This window comes from Callorhinchus milii, unplaced genomic scaffold (genome assembly GCF_018977255.1).
Source record: "Callorhinchus milii isolate IMCB2004 unplaced genomic scaffold, IMCB_Cmil_1.0 Scaffold29, whole genome shotgun sequence".
Lineage (NCBI taxonomy): Eukaryota > Metazoa > Chordata > Chondrichthyes > Chimaeriformes > Callorhinchidae > Callorhinchus > Callorhinchus milii.
This window is the reverse complement of record NW_024704770.1, coordinates 975,129-995,753: the sequence shown is the minus strand read 5'-3', so window position 1 is coordinate 995,753 and position 20,625 is coordinate 975,129. Positions and strand designations below refer to the sequence as shown.

The 20,625-nt window shown below is 53.8% G+C and overlaps 1 protein-coding gene across 1 annotated transcript in view; it reads left to right on the top strand.

The window, feature by feature from the left end:
* LOC103171890 (disabled homolog 2-interacting protein-like) overlaps positions 1-19,930 on the top strand; it is a 28,942-nt gene extending 9,012 nt beyond the window's left edge. The window contains exons 4-15 of the mRNA XM_042344616.1: positions 5,446-5,537; positions 6,236-6,315; positions 8,231-8,381; positions 8,640-8,738; positions 9,602-10,150; positions 13,102-13,246; positions 14,276-14,420; positions 15,048-15,284; positions 15,899-16,100; positions 16,735-16,823; positions 18,063-18,447; positions 19,757-19,930. Coding sequence (XP_042200550.1) covers positions 5,446-5,537; positions 6,236-6,315; positions 8,231-8,381; positions 8,640-8,738; positions 9,602-10,150; positions 13,102-13,246; positions 14,276-14,420; positions 15,048-15,284; positions 15,899-16,100; positions 16,735-16,823; positions 18,063-18,447; positions 19,757-19,930 — 2,348 coding nt within the window. The remainder of the gene's footprint in view (positions 1-5,445; positions 5,538-6,235; positions 6,316-8,230; positions 8,382-8,639; positions 8,739-9,601; positions 10,151-13,101; positions 13,247-14,275; positions 14,421-15,047; positions 15,285-15,898; positions 16,101-16,734; positions 16,824-18,062; positions 18,448-19,756) is intronic.
* Positions 19,931-20,625: the final 695 nt, after the last annotated feature.

Here is a 20,625-nt window from a genome sequence, read left to right as displayed (position 1 = left end):
ACCACTGAGTCAGAAGGTTGTGGGTTCAAATCCACCGCTGTCAGGGACTTTGAGCTCACCCCTTTGGAGGAGACGTTAAACCGAGCTCCTGTCTGTGAGCGGTTCAGGTTGTTGTTGAGGATCACTATTCAAAAAGAGAAGAGAGTCTCTCTCTCTCTCTCTCTCTTTCCCGGGGTCCTGGCTGACAGTTCCCCCAACAAAATCGGTCACGCGCTCCGTGGCAGATTGTGGGAACAGTCACTTGTCTTTACGGTAAATCCTGTGAAGCGCTTTGAGACGTCTTCCCAACGTGAAACAATAATAATAATCCCTCGCATTTGACGTAGCGCTTTTCCCGTCTTCTAGACGTCTCACAGGGCTTCACAGGATACACTATAAAGTGAATTGACTGTATATTTGTGGGCAAAACGCCTCTGTATCAAACTCAAGGATGGATCGTTATGTTTCAGTGACTCTTAAGTTGAGGTGATCTGACAGGGATAATAATAATAATAATATTTGATATAGGGCCTTATCACGTCGTTGAGACGTCTTAAAGCTCTTCAGCGTAAATAATGCAAAGTGAATTTGGGACGTTCCTCCTGACGTGAAAGGCGCTATACAAATGTAATCTGTTGTGGTTGTTGCTCTTGTTGTTATTGAATTGACTGTGTATTTTGGGGGCCACACACGGCAGCCGATGGCGCGCGGCAGTGTCCCACAAACAGTCGTGGATTGAGTGACCAAATTTTATTCCCCCTGGAAAGCGATCCACCAATCGACTAACAACCGGGGTAAACAGAGGCGTGTGCGTGTGCGCGTGTGTGTGATTTAAGGAAACTTGCCCAGGGAATGAAACCCGCGTGTTCTCTCGCTCGCGAGGCGAGCGCTCTAACCACTGAGTTGCGGGACTCCCGTAAGATAAACTTAAACGGACTTAAACGAACTCCATTTTAATGCGGTGAATGTAAGAAAGCAAGAGAGAGGGGAGAGGGGGAGAGTGCGGGGGAATTTCATGATCTACCACATCTCTGTTGGGTACAGGAAGCGCACACGGCTACGTTTCCGAGCTGAATTATTTCCTGTGAATCGGGTTGATTATTATTTCATGTGACGTCTGAGGGTTGGAGTGTGTGAGAGAGAGAGAGAGAGAGAGAGAGAGCTGTGTCACGGCGTTGGCTGAGATTAGCCTCAGCGGCAAACCATAGAGAGGTACAACCCCCGGCTTGGGCTCAGGCACGGGGTGGGAAAGGCATTGAGGTGTCGTGAGGATCTGGGACAACCGAGCACCATGGGCATCAAGCGATGGTTGGTTTGTGGGGTGCCTCAAGGTATGTAACACTGTGTGAGAGCTCGCGTTACCCCGGCCGGGGCTGTAACCCCTTTCTCCCTCCCTCCCTCCCTCCCTGGTCACTCTCTGCCTGTCGGCCACGCTCATATGGTTATCATCTTGTCTCTAAGTCATCGAGGTTGTGGGTTCGAGCCCTCCCCTCCCCCTCACTCCACATCGGGGACTTTGAACTTGCACATGAGACGTTAAACCTCACTCTCTCCCCGTCCGGGTCCTGTTCAGGTGGATGTTAAAGATCCGGTGGCGCTGTTGGAAAAGAGAACGGAGTCTCTCTCTCTCTCTCTCTCTCTCTCTCTCCCGGTGTCCTGGACGACAATCCTCCAGATAAAACCAGTCACTCGCTTCACGGCTGTCTGCGGGACGGTCGCTGTGCGCAAACTGGCTGCCCCGTCGCGTCGCAAAGCGCACAGTCACTACACGTCACAGTAAAATCCCGCAAACATTATTCCTGGTTTACTGAACACACGGTATCGTAGAATCTTACAGCACAGAAGGAGGCCATTCGGCCCATCGTGCCCTGTGCCGTCTCTTTGAAAGAGCCACCAGCTCGCCCCACTCCCCCGCTCTCACTCACCCCATAACCCTGCACATTTTTCCTATCCTCTGGTTACCGACCCGCCCGCCCGCCAGCCAGAGGGAACAGTTTCTCCCTATTTCCAGTTCTTTGGGACATCCTCCCGGCGTGAAAGGCGCAATAATAATAGATAATAATCATCCTTGCATTTGATCTGTATCCCTTTTCGCATCTTCTCGACGTCTCAAAGCGCTTCACAGGATAATAATAATAATAATAATAATCCTCACATTTGATATAGCGCTTTTCACGTCGGGAGGACGTCCCAAAGCGCTTCACACAACACACTGTAAAGTGAATTGACTGTATGTTTGTGGGCGAACGCGGCAGCCAATTGCGCACAGCAATGTCCCACAAACAGTCGTAAATTGAAAATGACCAATTTATTATTGTTTTGGTTTTGGAGGGATTATTATTAGGCTCTGTGTGGAGTAAGGAAACTTGCCCAAGGTTTCGCCCTCTGCCTGGAATTGAACTCAGGTCTCTCACTTGCAAAGCGAGTGCTCTAACCACTGAGCTACAGGACAAACATAATGTGTCGTTCTTGTTGTTATTTACCATCTCAAAATGTCTGATAATTTTGAACGCCTCTATTAAATCTCCCCTTAACCTTCTCTGCTCTAAGGAGAACGATCCCAACTTCTCTCATCTCTTCACATAACTGAAGTCCCTCATCTGAATACTTTTTTCCCTCTTTGTCGCTTGTCCTTGTCCATGAGGCCTCTGGTTTTGCTCGGGGAGGAGTGTTTGACTGTAGAGGCCGAGAGACATGCTGTCCGCACGCACGCACAGACCTTCCAGCAAGCGAGGGTGTGTGTGTGTGTGGGGTGGGGAGGGGGGGAGTGGGTGGGGGGCAGTTGGCGATCAGGAATAGGAAGACTGGCTGATTTCTCCCTTCCTAACCCAAGTTTATAATAATAATAATAATAATAATAATAATCCTCGCATTTGCTATAGCGCTTTATCATGTCATTGGGATGTCTCAAAGCCCTTCACAGGATATAGCGCAAACTTCAGTGACTGTGTATTTTGTGGGCGAAACCTGGCGGCCAATAGCGCACAGCGGCGTCCCACAGACTGTCGGGGATTGAAGTGACCAAATTTTTGTTTGTTTGTTTGTTTCTTTCTTTCTTTCTTTCTTTCGAGGGATTATTACCCCCGAAAAGTGATGCGACGATCGACTAACAACCGGGTTCCTACGTGCTGACAGGCAGACAGTGTGCCTAAGGTTTCGCCCTGACTCGGGAATTGAACTCGAGTCCTCTCGCTTTTCGAGGCGAGCCCTCTAACCCCTGAGCTACAGGACTGCAGAAGTAACAGGTGTCCATCATTCCCCTTTCCCCCTGCCTCGACCCTGATCCCTCCACCCAATGACACCCCCCTCCGCCCGCCCCTCTCCAGACTGCCAGCGCTCAGCGAACATTGCCCGTCCGTACCTGTTCAGGTGGACTTTTAGAGACCCCTCGAAAAGAGTGGGGTCTCTGACTCTCTTGGTGTCCTGGTCGACAATCCCCCAAATAAAATGTTATTTATTTTATGGTTATTTGTGAGGACATTGTTGTGCGCAGATTGGCTGTAGATTGGCTGATGTGTTTCCCTATTTTGTCCCCCCCACCCCCCACCCCACCCTACAAAATAGGGAACCACATCAGCCAGTGTTCCCGTATTTTGTAGAACAAAATCCCCTTCAGTGCTAATAATAATCCTCGCATTTGATACAGCTCCTTATTGCGTCTTCCAGACATCTCGAAGCGCTTCACAGAATACGCTGATAAGTGACTGTGTATTTTGTGGGCGAAATGCGGCAGTCAATTGCTCACGGCAGCGTCCCACAGAATTGTTTTGGGTGCGGGCGATAGGATTTATTGCCACGGAAAGCTATTCGAAAGAAAGAAGGGCCCAATGAAGCCCTTCGATCAATCCCCGATAGTGTATGGGACTGATTGGGTAGCTCTTGCAAAGAGCCAGCACGGGCACGATGGGCCGAATGGCCTCCTTCTGCTCCGTAAGATTCTATGATTCTATGACTCAATTGTCTGCCACTTTTTGCCCACAAAATACGCAGTCGATCCACTTGACACTACACTCCTGTGAAGCGCTCTGAGACGTCTCAATGACTTGATGGGGCACTGTATCGAACATAAGGATTATTCTTGTTGCCCTCAGGCTCTGGGGGGGCTGGTTTTACCCTCCGCCTGGTAAATTACCAGCAGAGTCTGTGGTGGAATCAGTGCCCGGACGCTTCTCATGGTTCCCGTTGCTCAGGGCTTTGCAAAGTTGCCGTTTAAGCGAGGAAGTTAGCAGGAAATGACCGTTTTATCTTAGTAACAGCGAAACAGGATGGAGCGTTGCTGATGCGATGATGTGGGTGCTGATAAGGTCGCCCTCAGCCTGTCTGAGGAGATCAGAGAACAGGATGCCCGCCAGCCTTCACCCCCAAAAAAAACTCCCTCCTCCACTAAACAGCACCTCCAAAGTTCCCTCAGGTGGATGTTAAAGATCCCACGAGAGAAGGGAGTTTCGCTCTCTCTCCCCCGTTTCCTGACCAACGATTCCCCCAGATATTTGTGGGGACGCCGCTGTGCGCAACTGGCTGCCACGTTTCGCCCACAAAATACACAGTCACTACACGTTACCTGTGGGGAGCATGTGTGTAAGGGGTGGTAGTGTATGTGTGTGTGTGAGGAGAGAGTGTGTGTGTGTGTGTGAGGGGAATGTGCGCGTGTGTGTTGTGTGGGGAGTGTGCGCGTGAGGGGAGTGTCTGTGAGGGGAGTGTGTGTGTGTGGTGTGTGTGTGTGAGTGGAGTGTGTGTATGTGTGTGTGTTTGGGGTGTACGAGTGTGTGTGGGGGGGTGGGTGTGGGAGTGTATGTGTTTGTTGTGGGGTAGTGTGTGTGAGGGAGCGCGTGTGTGTGTGTGAGGGAGCGCGTGTGTGTGTGAGGGAGCGTGTGTGTGTGTGTGTGTGAGGGTGAGTGTGTGTGGGCGCGGGTGGGGTGGGGTGGGGTGGGGGTGATATAGAGGAGCTGTTTATCTCGGTGCTTGGCTGTGTTGCTCGTCGAGTTCACATCAGCCTCTGATACCATCATTTAGCTCTGACCATAATGATCCTCAACTCTGATAAGGAGCCTTTCACGTGGGGAGGAGATCTCAAAGCGCTTCACAGGATGCACTGTAAAGTGCAGTGACTGTTGGAACACCGGCATTGACTATGTGGGTTCCAGGTCCTGAGGTGGGGCTAAGACCCCACAATCTTACAGGGCAAATTGACATTTCTCTAACGTCTTTCATACCGGAAGAATATCCCAATGCGCTGGACCAGATGAGGGTGTCTTCAACAGGCACGGACTCAATTTAACGGCTGCCCCCCCAGCCCTGCCCTGTGATTCCAAGCCCCGGTGTGGGTGGGGGTTTGAACCCACAAGCTCTTGAGTCTCAGAGGCCGAGAGTGAGCGCGACCCACCGAGCCGGGCTGCGACCGAGGAGATTGGTAGCATCGCACAGGCCCTGAGGACCGAATCAATCCTTGCTTTCCTCTTCCCTCAGAGGATCCCTCAGGGAAAAGGGGCCTTTCCAACATGGGGACACCGCGGAGCACTGAGGCCAGCAAAGGGCCAGCAGCAGCCAAAAATGTGAAGGTAAGGACATCCCTCTCCCCCGCACCCCTCTCTCTCTCTCTCTCTCTCTCACACCCTCCAGCTCTCCTCCTCTCCCAATGGCACTGAACACCTCACTCAACCACTATCCCATCCACCCATTTCTCTCTCCCCGTTGACCAGTTCCCCTGAGCCGGGCCTTCTGCTGAGCTCTGGACACAACCAAGTTTGTCAAATAGAATCACAGTAAATCACAGCCCAGCGAGAGGACCCGGGGCTCGATTCCCCGGAGGGGGTGAGGGTGGTGGGTGGTGGGTGGGGGAGAAACCTTGCGGCAAGTTTCCTTAACTCTACACACACGCACACACACGCACACACACGCACGCGCGCCTCTGTTTACCAAGCAGTAAGTGGGAACCCTGTCGCTAGTCGATCGGTGGATGGATCGCTTTCCGGGGGGTAATAATCCCTCCAGAAACCAAGAGAAATTATGAAAAATAAAATAAAATGTGGTCTCTCGATCGTGACCGGTCGTGGGAGGCCGCTGTGTGTAATTGGCTGCCATATTTTGTCCGCGCAGTACGCAGTCAATTAATTTGAACTGTATATTCTGTGAAGCGCTTTAAGACGTCTCAACGATGTGATGAGGGGCTGTATCAAATGCGAGGATTATCATTATTATTACATTATTATTATTATTATTATTATTATTGACTAATCGTGCATCACTTCTGGTGCAGAACATCATCATGAAGAGACTGAAGAAAAAGAACCAGATGAATCCAGACCCGACCCACTCTCCCAACATGGACAAGCAGAGGTAACCGCTCGGGGTCGGGCATATAATGGCCGACCCGCCACCTCGTGCTCCGCCACCGTCAAGCGTGAGGGGCGCTGTGTAAATGCACGTTGTTGTTGTTGGTGTTGCTGTTGCTCTGGTTGTCTGGCAACTGCCACACGTGCGACAGAGTCCAACGCCCCAGTGGTTCACAGCAACAGCGCGACAGTGCTGGGGGAATTGGTGTGCATGTGTGCGCGTGTGCGTGACCGTGCGTGCGAGAGTGTGCGTGTGTGTCGATTTCAAGATCCTCACCCTTGTATTCAAGTCCCTGCACTCCTCTGAACGCCCCCTCCGACCTCTCTGACCTCCTCTCTCTCCTCAAAACGTCGCCTTCGTTCCTCTGGGTCTGGCCTCCCCCGAGTCCTCTGCTCCACCCTCGGCGGCCGTGCCTTCAGCCACTACGCCCCGAGGCTCTGGAACTTCCTTCCTCTCTCCCTTCGCCTCACACCCCCCCCCCCCACCCCTCCAAATAATAATCCCCTCCCCCAAAAAATACTTGGTCACTCAATCCACAAGACTATTTGCTGGGACGCTGCTGTGCGCAATCGGCTGCCGTGTTTCGCCCACAAAATACACAGTCACTACACTCCGCAGTGTAGTCCGTGACGTGTTTGAGACGTCTCAACGACGTGATAAGGCGCTGTATCAAATGCAAGGATTATTATTGCTATTTATACGGTCTAACTAGTCTGTGCCGGTGTTTATACTCTACGCAAGGCTCCCTGTCCTATTCCACCTCCGCCCAAACCCACTCCACCCCACCCATACACCTCTTCCTCATGAATGCATCGAGCTTCTTCTTAAGTGTATAAATGCTTCAACCACAGCTTCTGGTTGTGAGTTCCACATTCGCACCAACCCTCTTGCGCGGAGAATTTCTCCCCAACTCAACAACAACAACAACAACAACAAGATTCCATTTATAGAGCGCCTTTTACGTCGGGAGGACGTCCCAAGGCGCTGGACGGTTGGGTCAGGACCCGAGCATTGGGGGGAAATGGTCAGGGTGAGGGGAGGGAAGGGAGGGAGCGAGGAGGGGGGAAATGGTCAGGGTGAGGGGAGGGAAGGAGCGAGGAGGGGGTAGAGAGTGGAGAGATGAGCTGAAGGCACGGTCAAAGAGAAAGGTCTTGAGACCGGCCTTGAAGGAGGAAAGAGAGGAAGCGGCGAAGGCACTGGGGGATGGAGTTCCAGAGCCTGGGGGCTGAGAGGCTGAAGGCCACCGATGGTAGGGCGGTTGGGGCGGGGGATGTGGAGCAGACCGGAGCCAGAGGAACGGAGGGTACGGGCAGGTAGGTAGGGGGATAGTAGGTCGGATAGTAGGTCCCTCACAGAACTATAGACATTTACAACAGCAACAACAACTTGCATTTATGTAGCGCCCTACATGCTGGGCCTATGTCTTGGAGCTCTTAACAGTGGTGGAGCCCGATGCCGAGCCAGGGAGAGGGGGGAGGGGAGAGGCACAGTCGAAGAGGAAAATGGGGAGAGAGGGGGTCAAGGCGAAGGGGTTGAGGGAGAGAGTTCCACGGCTTCGGGACGTAGTGGCTGAAAGCACGACCATCGATGGCGGGGGAGTGGCGTGGCGTCCAGGGGACAAGGAGGAGGCCGGAGCCAGGTGAGCGGAGGCGGTGGTGGAGGAAGAGAGCAGGTTGGGGGAGATGGGGGTGGGGGTGGGGGGGCGGGGGGTGGGGGGGAGCCAAGACGTGAAGGGATTTAAATACAAGAGCGAGTGAACTTAAATACACGACATACAATACACAGTCCCTTTGCTTTGCAGTGTAGCGCTTTGAGACGTCTCAACGACATGATAAGGCGCTGTGTCAAATGCAAGGGCTCTTATTATTATTATTACTATTATTATGTCTCACTCAAGCCTGTGTCATTGCCCTTCCAGACGCTTCACCATGCAGAGCATGAGGGCAGCCTCCTACGAGTCGCTGAGTGGTATCCTGAGCCCGATAGAGACACTGGATCTGAGCAACGAGACCGGAGTCATCATCAGACCTCTGCACAGCAGCATTCTGGGCGAGAAGCATTGCTTCGAGGTAACGTGGCTCAGTGGTTAGAGCACTCGCCCCGCAAACGAGAGGACCCGGGCCGAAAATCGGTCACGGTTCCTCACTCTACCCACACGCGCCTGTTTACCTCGACAGCGTATCCCGTGAAGCGCCTTGAGACGTCTCGACGCCGCGATAAGGCCCACGCGTCAAATGCAAGGATTATTATTGCGATTACTGTTATTACTGTGGGTTATCATAACGCTCCGCGTGTTCTCGCATGTCTTTACTCCCTGTCCACTCCAGGTTATCCACTCCGGAGGAAGCCAGTGCTTTGGATGTGCCTCTGCCGCAGAGAGAGACACGTGGATTGATAACCTTCGCAGAACAGTCCAGCCGAACAAGGTAAAAGCCTCGTCCTCACCTTCAAAGCCCTCCACGGCCTCGCTCCTCCCTACCTCTGTGACCTGCTAACCCCATATCGACCTGTCCGTTCCCTCCGCTCGGCGGGCTCCGGCCTGCTCCGTGTCCCCCGCTCGGCCCGACCCACCATCAGTGGGTCGGACCCTCACCCTTTCTGCCCCTACCCAGTACCCACACCCTCTTCACCCTCTCTGCCCCCTCTGTCCAGCATTTTGGCACATACTCCCGACGTGAAAGGGGCTCTGTAAATGCAACTGGTTGTTGTATAGCATTTTAAATGGGATTGAAAAAGATAACCCAGCCAATACCCCCTCCCCCCCCCCTCCCCACCCCTCTAGGCTCCCACCCTCAGCTCGGGTGCCCAGTCTAGTGGTGTCGAGCGCTTTGGGATATCCTCTCGACGGCCTCCTTCATCCAAACCCGTCTTGTGATCTTGTGAGGACACCGGGTTAACCATCACAATAATAATCCTCCCATTTGGTACAGCGCCTGTCGCACTGGGAAGAAGTTACAAAGCGCTTCACAGGACATACTGAGGTGACCGTGTGTTTCTGCGGGCGAACGCGGGCAGACGGTTGACGAGTTTGCAATGTTGTTATTAATGGTTTTCCTGGGCGGGAGGGTATTAATCCCTTAACGAAAGAAATGGTCGCTCAATCCACGACCGTTTGTGGGACACTGTTGTGCGCCATTGGCTGCCCAATAAGCCCAATGAGGCGCTCTGAGACGCCGTCCGGCGCGAAGGGCGCTATATAAATCCAAGTTGTTGTTGTTGTTGTTGTTGTTGCCGCGTTTCGCAATCAAACACGCAGTCGATTCACCGTGTGTCTGGTCGTGTCTGACAGGACAATTGTGAGCGAGTGGAGAACATGCTGAGCCTTTGGGTGAACGAAGCTAAGGACCTGCCGACGAGGAAAAAATATTTCTGCGAGGTTCACCTGGACTCATCTCTGTACGCCCGCACCACCAGCAAAGCCAACACCGAGAAGCTGTTCTGGGGGGAGCACTTCGAGTTCAACAACCTGCCACAGGTGGGGGAGCTCACTCTCCACGTCTTCAGAGACGAAGACAGGAAGAGGAAGGACGTGAGCGCCCTGGGCTCCCTCACCATCCCGCTGGCCGAGGTCACCGGCCGCCAGCACGTGGAGAAGTGGTACCCCATCAACGTCCACCCTCTGCAGAAGGGCAAGATCGCCAGCCCCACCGTGCGGGTCAACCTGCGCTATCAGAACATCAAGGTGCTGCCCATGATACACTACAAGGAGTTCGCTGAGTACATCACCTGCAATTACATGCCTCTCTGTACGGTGCTCGAGCCCTCGCTCAAAGTGAAAGATAAGGAGGAGGTGGCCTCCGCTCTCGTCCACATCCTGCAGTGTACCAGCAAAGCCAAGGTAACCGTCCCTCCATCCAACATCTAGCGCAGTGATTAGAGAGCTCGCCCCTGGAAGAAGTTACCCCACAATCCCTAACCGCTGCCTTGGAGTCCTCTGAACTCCTCTCCCTCTGGCCTTCAACCCTCACTGACCCCTCTTCTCCTCTCACCCTCCTCCACAACACCCTCTCCTCCACACCCGATACTCTTGCCCCTATCACCTCCCGTACTGTCTCCTACTCTCGCTCCTCCCCCTGGTTCACCACCCACCTCCGCTCACTGAAAAGTCAGGTGTGGGCCGCTGAGCGCACCTGTGTCAAATCTGGCCTAACGGTCCACCGACAAATCTGGCTGGACCTCCTCAAAATCTACCACTCCACTCTAGCCTCGGCCAAGTCGTCCTTCTACTCCAGGATAATCCTGGAGGCGAAGGACAACCCCAGGCTACTGTTCTCTACCACATCCCGACTCCTCCGTCCCCACCGCCACCCCGCGCAGGTCATCTCCTCCACCCTTCACTGCGAGGAGATGCTGGATTTCCTTGAATCCAAAATCAAGGGAATTCGCTCCGCGGTCACTGCCCCTCCAACATCCACCCACCCCCCACCCCCTCCCTCCTGCCCAAGGTCCTGGAACGAGTTGTCGCCTCCCAACTGCGCTCTTTCCTTTCCACCCATTCACTTTTCGAACCCCTTCAGTCGGGTTTCCGTGCTGCCCATAGCACAGAAACTGCCCTGGTCAAGGTCACCAATGACATCCTGACCATCTGTGACAGGGCTCCCTCTGTCTCCTCGTCCTCCTCGACCTATCGGCAGCATTCGATACGGTCGACCACACTATCCTCCTCCACCGCTGGTCCTCCCACCTCAACCTTCAAGGCCCTGTCCTTGCGTGGTTTAGGTCGTACCTCTCCCACCGTCTTCACTTTGTTTCCACGAATGGCTTCTCCTGTGCGGTGTCCCTCAGGGCTCTGTCCTCGGTCCCCTCCTCTTCACCCCCTATATGCTCCCCCCTGGTGCCATCATCCGCAGACATGGGGTTAACTCCCACATGTATGCGGATGACACCCAACTCTACCTTTCCTCCTCTACCCTCAACTCCACGACCCCCGATGTCCTGACAGCTGTCTGTTCAACCCTGAGCTGTCCTTTCTCCCTTATATCTGCACCACAACTGGCACCGCCTTCCATCACCTCCGGAACGTCGCCAGACTACAGCACTACCTCACCCCTCACGCGGCTGAAACTCTGGTCCACGCCTTTGTCACCTCAAGGCTGGACTATGGGAAGTCTCTCCTCTCCGGCCTTCCCGCCACCTCCCTCCACACTGCAGGTCATTCAGAACTCTGCAGCTCGTGTACTGTCCCGCACCAGACACCGGGACCACATCACTCCCCCCCTCGCCCTCACCCTCACCCTCGCCCTCACTCCCACCCTCGCCCTCGCTCGCCTCCACTGGCTCCCCATCCCCCAGAGGATCGAATTCAAGATCCTCATCCTCACCTACAAAGGCCATTCACGGCCTCGCTCCCTCCTACCTCTCTGACCTACTATCCCCCTACCTACCTGCCCGTACCCTCCGTTCCTCTGGCTCCGGTCTGCTCCACATCCCCCGCCCCAACCGCCCTCCCATCCGTGGCCGGGCCTTCAGCCTCTCAGCCCCGAGGCTCTGGAACTCCATCCCCAGTGCCTTCGCCGCTTCCTCCCTTTCCTCCTTCAAGACCTTTCTCTTTGACCGAGCCTTCAGCTCCCCTCTCGACTCTCTACCCCTCCTCGCTCCCCCCTTCCCTCCCCTCACCCTGACCATTTCCCCCCTGCTCGGGTCCCGACCCAACTGTACAGCGCCTCGGGACGTCCTCCCGACGTGAAAGGCGCTCTATAAATGGAATCTTGTTGTTGTTGTTGTTGAGAGGACCCAGGTTCGATTCCCGGTCGGGCCAAAAACCCAAGGCAAGTTTCCTTACTCCACACAAACACACACACACACACACACGAGTCCAGGGCGCTCACGTCCTTCCCCACACACACCTCTGACCCAGCAGTAAGTAGGAACCCGGTTGTTAGTCGATTATATCAAATTCAAGGATTGTTGTTGTTATTATTCAGCAGCAGTGGAGATGATTAGAGGAACGGAGGTGGTGGAGATGATTTTTTTGGGGGTCAGCCGGGTGTCCGACACGTGCGGAAACCCATCAGCGTTGCTTAATAGTATCCAAACCAAACCGAAAATTCCATGTCTCCCACCTGCACATGGAAATCCCAGAGATAGATCGTTAGAATGGAATGTATACTCTCTTCCGGGAGAGACACCTCCTGTTCACCTCATTCTGTAAAGTCATAGGCGTAGGTTGGCGAGAGGCAAGGCTTGGGGATCCCAGAGTGTGCGTTGGGGGTAACTGTTGGGAGTCGGAACCAGCTAAACCCTCTGGAGGTGGTTAGAGGAATGGGGTCCATCAGGTAACAGAGAGAAGGCAATGAGTGTAAACATTAGGATGTGCCAAAAACAAGTCATCTCCTTCAGACTATAATAATAATCCTTACCTATTGATATCGCGCCTTTTCAAGTCTTCCCGACGTCTCGAAGCGCTTCACAGAATATACTGTAAAGTAAATTGACGGTATATTTGTGGACGAAACACAGCAGTCATTTGCGCACAGCAGCGTCCCTATAAACAGTCGTGGATTGAGTTGACCACATTATTATTATATTTTTATTGGAGGGATTATTAACCCCCGGAAAGCGATCCGCCAATCAATTAACAACCGGGTTCCTACTTACTGCTCGGTAAACAGAGTAGGTAGAGTAAGGAATCTTGCCTAAGCTTTTGCCCTGACCTGACCTGCCTGGGGATCGAACCCGGGTCCTCTCGCTCTCGGACGGACTAAGCAGGAAGGGAGGAAGAGTGAGGTTGTATCTGGTTGGCAGTCAGTGAGATGTGTGTGTGCGTGTGTTTGTGTGCCTCTTGTGCAGGAGTTCCTGATCAAGTTGGGGATGTCGGAGGTGGACCGCTGCGAGGAGAAACATTCTGTTATCTTCAGAGAAAACACGTTGGCCACCAAGGCCATCGACGAATACATGAAACTGATTGGACAGAAGTATCTGGTGGACACACTTGGTATGAGAATCAGCCTCAGCCCCCCTCTCCCCTCCCCTCCCTCACCCGATGTCCGACCCCACCACTGTACAGCGTTCAGAAACACCGCCTAGTTTTTTTTCCCAGCCGTGTGTCTGACACACGCAGAAACCCATCGCCGTTGCTTAAGAGTCTCCAAACTCAACTGAGAATTCCCTGCATCCCACCCACACCCGGAAATCCCAGAGACAGTTAATTATAACAAAATGCGCTCTCTCTCTCTCTGTCTCTCTCTCTCTCTGGAGGGTCACAACCTGATTACCTAATTCTGGAAAGTATTAGGCGCAGGTTGGCGAGAGCCAAGGCTTTGGGGGGTGAGCCCAGAGTGTGCGTTGGGGGTAACTGCTGGAGGCTAACCAGCTAAAAACACTGAGAGCGTCACCCACGGAGCACTGTCTGGCCGAGCTTTCCCGCTGCTTGTCCAACTGGGACCACCCGACCTATTGGGGAGCTGTGTAAATGCAAGTTGGGTGTTATGAAAGCTGCTGTATGTACTAAATGTAAGGAATAATAATCCTTCCATTTATTACAGCACCTTTCACATTTGGAGAAAGTACTTGACAGGACTTACTGTAAAGTGTAGTGACTGTGCGTTTTGTGGGCACACACGACGTCCCACAAACGGCCATGCGGAGAATGATTAATTATCTTGGGGACTGTTGGCCGGGGGACACCGGGAAGCTAAGTGTAGCATCTTATTTGAAGGACGGCACCTCCGACAATGCAACCTCCCCCAGCACTGCATCGGAGCGTCACCTCAGACTACGTGAGTTCCAAGTCCCAACGCGGAGGCTTGAACACACGACCTTCTGACTCAGAGGCGAGAGGGTCGCCCACGGAGCCAGGCCTGTTGCGGTTGACTCACGCTAGGGCCGGGGCAATGCTTGGGGCAGGCAGAGGACAAGTGACACCGTACCACACCGAAGGTTTACAGCAATCGTGATGTGGAAGTGTTAGATCCTGTGGACGAGGCTGGAAATCAAACGCTCTCCCTCTCACTGGCTCTTACAGGAGATTTTGTGACCAAACTGTCCAGCAATGAAGCCAGCTGCGAGGTGGATCCCAGCAAGTGTCCGGTCAGTCAGGTACCCGAGAACCAAAACCACATGAGGGCGAGCTGCGAGGAGGTTTTCAAGCAGATCACGGACTCTCACTGGTGAGTGACGCTGAGATGTGTGTCTGTGAGTGACTTTCACGTCCCGAGGTGCCGGACCTGTACCTGAGCTGAGGGCTGGAGTCAAGAGGGCGGAGGGCAAGTGAGGACGGGAGAGAAGATAAGCAAAGGCACGGTCAAAGAGGAAGATCTTCAGACGGGCCTTGAACGAGGCAAGGGAGGGGGTGGAGTTCCACAGGGGTGGTGGCAGAGAGGCTTACGGTTGGTAGGTTGGTGAGGAGTTCACACAGATAGGGCAGAGCAAGTCGGCGGAAGGGGCTTTAAAGGTTTCGGCGAAGGTGACTCGGAGTGACGATAATAATTCTAACAATCCTCCCATTTGATCGAGCGCCTTATCACGTCTTCGAGACGTCTCAAAGCGCTTCACGGAAACACATTTTGCAAAGTAAATTGGCCGTACGCAGTGGGCAGCGTCGAGCAATTGCGCACAGCAGTTGTGGATTGAGTGACCGCATTTTTTCCCGGAGGGATTATCATTACACACGGAAAGCGATCTGTCAATCGACTAATAAGCGGGTTCCTACTTACTGCTGGTTCGGTGTTGAGGATGTTGAGGATTTGGCCCAGCGCAGGGTGGCTTTGCTGAGCCCTTCACCTTTCCCTCGGCAGCTCGTTCCCTGCGGAGCTGAGGGAGATCTTCGCAGGCTGGCAGCAGCAGTGCAAGCAGAAGCAGAAGGAGGACACGTGGCAGCGGATGGTGTGCTCCTCACTGTTCCTGCGCTTCCTGTGTCCGGCCATCATGTCTCCCAGCCTCTTCAACCTGACCCAGGAGTACCCCGAGGACACCACCGCCCGCGGCCTCACCCTCATCGCCAAGGTCATCCAGAACCTGGCCAACCACACCACGTGAGTGACCCACCGTCCAACTGACGCGGGCAGGGCTACAGGGCAAAGGCAGGTCATTGGGAGTTGAGCTACAGATCAGCCGTGATCTAACAGAATGATGGAACCGGGGCTGAATGGCTTACAATATGTTCCTATGAGTCAATGACAACAGCAACAAATGACATTTACACTGCGCCTTTGACATCAGGAGGCGTCCCAAGGCGCTGGACAGTCGAGGCTTTGCACACGAGCAAACGCGGGATATGGGTCGGGTTGTCACCTCTGGTACACCAATAAAGTGGCCCCCGGGCTGGGCACCGTCTTGGTAAAACCATCGTCCGCGTTGACGATGGGGGGGGGGGGGTGGGTGGGGGGTGGGGGGGGGAGCGAGCGGCCATCTTGGTAAAACAACAGCAAATGCAACAGATGACGTTTGTGGAGCGCCTTTCGCGTCCGGGAGGACGTCCCAAGTTGCTTGACGTCCGCCCCACGGTATCACGTCGCTGTTGAAACTTCCCGCGTTCGCGCTTTCCTCCACTGAACTGCGTCCGCCGCGGTCCGTCCCGCCCGCCCGCCCGCCCGCCGGCTTCCCCCGCGTGGCCTTCCCGTGCGTGAACGATGCTTGTGGTCGGCAGCTTCGAGGATAAGGAGGAGTACATGCACTTCATGGACGGCTTCTTGGAGTCAAACCGGGAGAACATGCAAGCCTTCCTGGCGCAGGTCTCCGGCGCGGACCACGACACGAGCTGCTCTCCGTTCGAAGGCTGCATTGACCTGGGCCTTGAGCTATCAACCCTGCACTCCCTTCTCTGCGACATCACCACCAACATGGATCAGGTAACGTCCCGTCGCGGTTCCATGTAACCTTCCAGACCTTTTTGTTATCTGCCGATCGTAACGCAGCACAAAATCGGCCCCAATTAGGCGCGGCACAAAATGGCCGCCACCGAGGTCGCTGCAGGCTCTGACCTGGGAGTGTAGTGACTGTGTGTTACTGTGTCTCCGACCGTGACCTGGGAGTGTAGTGACTGTGTGTTACTGTGTCTCCGACCCTGACCTGGGAGTGTAGTGACTGTGTGTTACTGTGTCTCCGACCCTGACCTGGGAGTGTAGTGACTGTGTGTTACTGTGTCTCTGACCCTGACCTGGGAGTGTGGACGGACGCACAGTGAAGAGGGACCTTTACTGTGTCTCTACCGGACAGTGTGGCTTTATTCTTGCGTTTGATAAAACGCCTTATCACGTCTTCGAGACGTCTCAGAGCCCTTCACAGAACGTAGTGTGAAGTGACTCGACGGTACATTTTGTGGGCGAAACGCCCGTAAGGCACTGCGGTGTATAAATGTAAATTTATAGTGTGTTGTATTTTCATGTGGTCTTCAATATATTGCTCTCCTTCTCTGTCCACTGTGTGTGTCTCCACCGGACGCGTCTGCCCCGGGTGCCCTCCGTGCCGCGGTTCGGAAAGCAGCAGTCCCTGGACAAGCTGGAACCACTGCCCGCCATCCTCAACGCCATCTCCGATCCCAACGCTCCCCGTGTCCATCACCAGCCCTTCAAGTAAGTGACGCCGTGTTTGTCGGACAAACTTTCCGCCTCGACCATTGTCACTTCCTGTGCGCCAACACTGACATCACTTTCCGTGCGCCAATACTCGCATCACGTCCGGTGTGGCACGCTGACGTCACGTCCTGTGTGGCACGCTGACATCACGTCCTGTGTGGCACGCTGAAATCACGTGTGTGGCACGCTGACATCACGTCCTGTGTGGCACGCTGACGTCACGTCCTGTGTGGCACGCTGACGTCACGTCCTGTGTGGCACGCTGACATCACGTCCTGTGTGGCACGCTGACATCACGTCCTGTGTGGCACGCTGACATCACGTGTGTGGCACACTGACATCACGTCCTGTGTGGCACACTGACATCACGTCCTGTGTGGCACGCTGACATCACGTGTGTGGCACACTGACATCACGTCCTGTGTGGCACGCTGACATCACGTCCTGTGTGGCACACTGACATCACGTCCTGTGTGGCACACTGACATCACGTCGTTGGCACACTGACATCACGTCCTGTATCCCACCACTGACGTCACTTCCTGCAGGGTGTCCGATGCTGTGACCGCTCCGGCCGTGACCATTCTTTCCGAACCTCCCCATTTGCCTATTCGGTGCCCATATCTTAAATTGATGCCCCTCCGGTCACCGCCGGGGGACGGTTTGGGATTGTCTCCGGACGATGAAAAATATATATTTTAAATATGAACATAAATAAATATAAATCCGGATGTATACATGTAGACGTGTATTGCACTGGAGCAGTCAGAGCCCCCGCCTCGCGAGCGAGAGGACCCGGGTTCGATTCCCGGGCGGGTCAGGGTGAAAGGTTGGGCAAGTTTTCCTTGCTCCACGCACACACGCACACACACACACACGCACACGCACACACACGCACACACACGCCCGTGTTTACCCAGGAATAGATAGGAACCCGGTTGTTAGTCGATCGGTGGATCGCTTTCCGGGGGTAATAATCCCTCCAAAAAAAATGGGATCACTCCAATCCACGACTGTTTGTGGTGGTCGATGCTGTGCGCAAGTGGCCGCTGCGTCTCGCCCGCAAAATACACAGTCACTACACTTCACAGTGAAGCGCTTTGAGACGTCTCGAAGACACGATAAGGCGCTGTGCCGGACGCAAGGGTTACTATTACGTCGTTGATTATATTGTGTTGAACTCACCCACCACATCGGGGCCTTTGCCTCTGACCGCTCGTTCTTCCTCTCTCGCAGTAACGCGGTCTCTCGCTGGAACTATTCCCGGGAGGAGAAGCCCAGCTACGTGGCCCCCAAAGACGTGCAGCACTTCAGCTCGTCGATGCTGAACCTGCCCAAGTCTGTGGTGGAGGAGTCGCGCTACGCCTACAGGGAGCTTCGCGCCCAGGGCCAGCGACAAACCAGGGTGCAACGCACGCAAAGTGTCCCAGCGCGGGTCAAACCCACCGGACCTCGCAAACAGGCGAGGCAGGACACCGTGCTGGAGAGCGGGGAGCACGGCACGGACGACGACATGCCCACAAACCTGCCCGACAGGCTGTGCCACACCCTAACCAGACCGCCGAACTCGCTGAGATCCTCACACTCGAACAAGCCGGGCTCCATCCCTTACAGGGTGCAGGTAACCAGCGCAGTCGCCGCCGCCGCCGACAACCTCGCCGATGTCAACCACAAAACGCGCACGGTCGCAAGCGCTTTGTCGTATATTTGGCCCCCGAAACACGCGGCCGGCGGGATCGGGCGTGCGAACAGCGTGATCAGAGTCGCAGCTGAAACCCAACGAGATGATCGCACACAGGAAGTAAAAACAGGACGAGGTAGAACTTGCAAAGAAGGACACAAAGAGAGACCTGGGATGTATGTCGGTTGACTAAAGAGAAGCTAAAGCTCTTGATTCGCGCGCGAGAGAGAGAGAGAGAGACATCTCACGTAGCGCTATCCAAGACGCTAAAGGCAGAGTACTACCCATATGAGCTACGCCAAGGCCGCAGGACACCAGGACGTAGGTTCAGGGCTGAGAAGGGGAGTGTTGAGGAAGGTTTTCTTTACCCGGAGGGTAATTAACGACCAGATTATGTTACCAGACAACAATAATAATAATAATAATGATAATCCTTGCATTTGATACAGCGCCTTATCACCTCGTTGAGATGTCTCAAAGCGCTTCACAGAATATATTGTAAAGTGAAGTGACTGTGTATTGTGGGCGGTGCCAATTGCGCACAGCAGTGGCCCACAAACAGCTGTGGATCGAGTGACCGCATTTTTCTTCTTGGAGGGATTATTACCCACAGAAAGCGATCCGGTAATCGACTAACAATTAATTAGTCCCTTATTCCAAATTGATTGCGCCGTTTAATACGTGTAGTAGGAAATGTCAGAGACTGGTATTAATACGGGGAGAAGGAACAGTGGAACAGAATGCTTGATGTTTGAACTTTGTGGAGTCCTGTAGCTCAGTGGTTAGAGCACTCGCTTTGCAAGTGAGAGACCTGAGTTCAATTCCAGGCAGAGGGCGAAACCTCGGGCAAGTTTCCTTACTCCACACAGAGCCTAATAATAATCCCTCCAAAACCACAAACAATAATAAATTGGTCATTTTCAATCCACGACTGTTTGTGGGACATTGCTGTGCGCCATCGGCCGCCGCGTTCGCCCACAAATATACAGTAAATTCACTTTACAGTGTGTTCTGTGAAGCGCTTTGAGACGTCGGGAAGACGTGAAAAGCGCTGTATCAAGTGCAAGGATTATTATTAGTAGTAGTAACCACTTGAAACAAATAGATGAAGAGGGTCTTCTTCTCCTGAATCTCTCGAGTAGCTGTTTGCAGTTCCAGGGACTTGAGACCGACAAAGTTCAGGGTTGTTAAGCGGGAGCTCGTGAGGAGGTTCCATTTACAGTCTCGCACCTTGTCTTCTCTCTGACAGAAGCACACTCGCCTCATATCTGTGGACTCTATAAGAAAGTCTCACGTCCCCTGGGAGATGAACTGTGAGCAGGAAGGTGGGCCCAGGGAGCAAGTGATTGATGATTTCAAACCACATGAAAAGGTAAGTACAACTACACTGTACCCGGGGCTCTGCGCGAGTTACCACGTGTGAGGTATCACGTGCGTTGCCGAGTCCATTCACCACGTCACTGTATACGGAGGCTCTCACTGCAGTAGAATCATAGAATTGTAGAATATTACAGCGCAGGAGGCGGCTATTCGGCCCATGGTGCCTGTGCCGACTGTTTGGAAGAGCTGCCCAGTTCAATCCCACTCCCTCGCTCTTTCCCCACAGCCCTGCAAAGTTTTCCTTTCCAATTCCCTTTTGAAAGTTGTCATTGGATCAGTTTCCACCAGCGTTCCAGGCAGCGCGTTCCGGAACCGTAACAAATCTCTGCGTAAGAACATGTTTCCTCGTCTCCCCTCTGGGTTTTTTTTTTTGCCAATTGTCCGGTCACTGACCCGCAGACCAGTGAAAACAGTTCCTCCTGATCTGCGCTATCGAAACTCCTCACCTACTGTGAGGTGTTGGCTTGGCTCAGTCGGGTCGGAGTCAGAAGGTTGTAGGTTCAAGCCCCCGGGTTGGGGATGTGAGCTGGGGGTTGGGGAGCCAGTGGAGCCGGGCGAGGATGGAGGCGCAGCCGCGTACACATTCCCCCCAAAAATCTGGACGCATGGTTCCGAGATAGGACCTGCAGAGATCTGAAAGGTCCACGGCTTGTGGAAGGCAGCGAAAATATTAAGTTGCAAGGATGACTACCCGGGGGAAAACTGAGCGAGAGACGACATACATCTCGTGACCTGTAG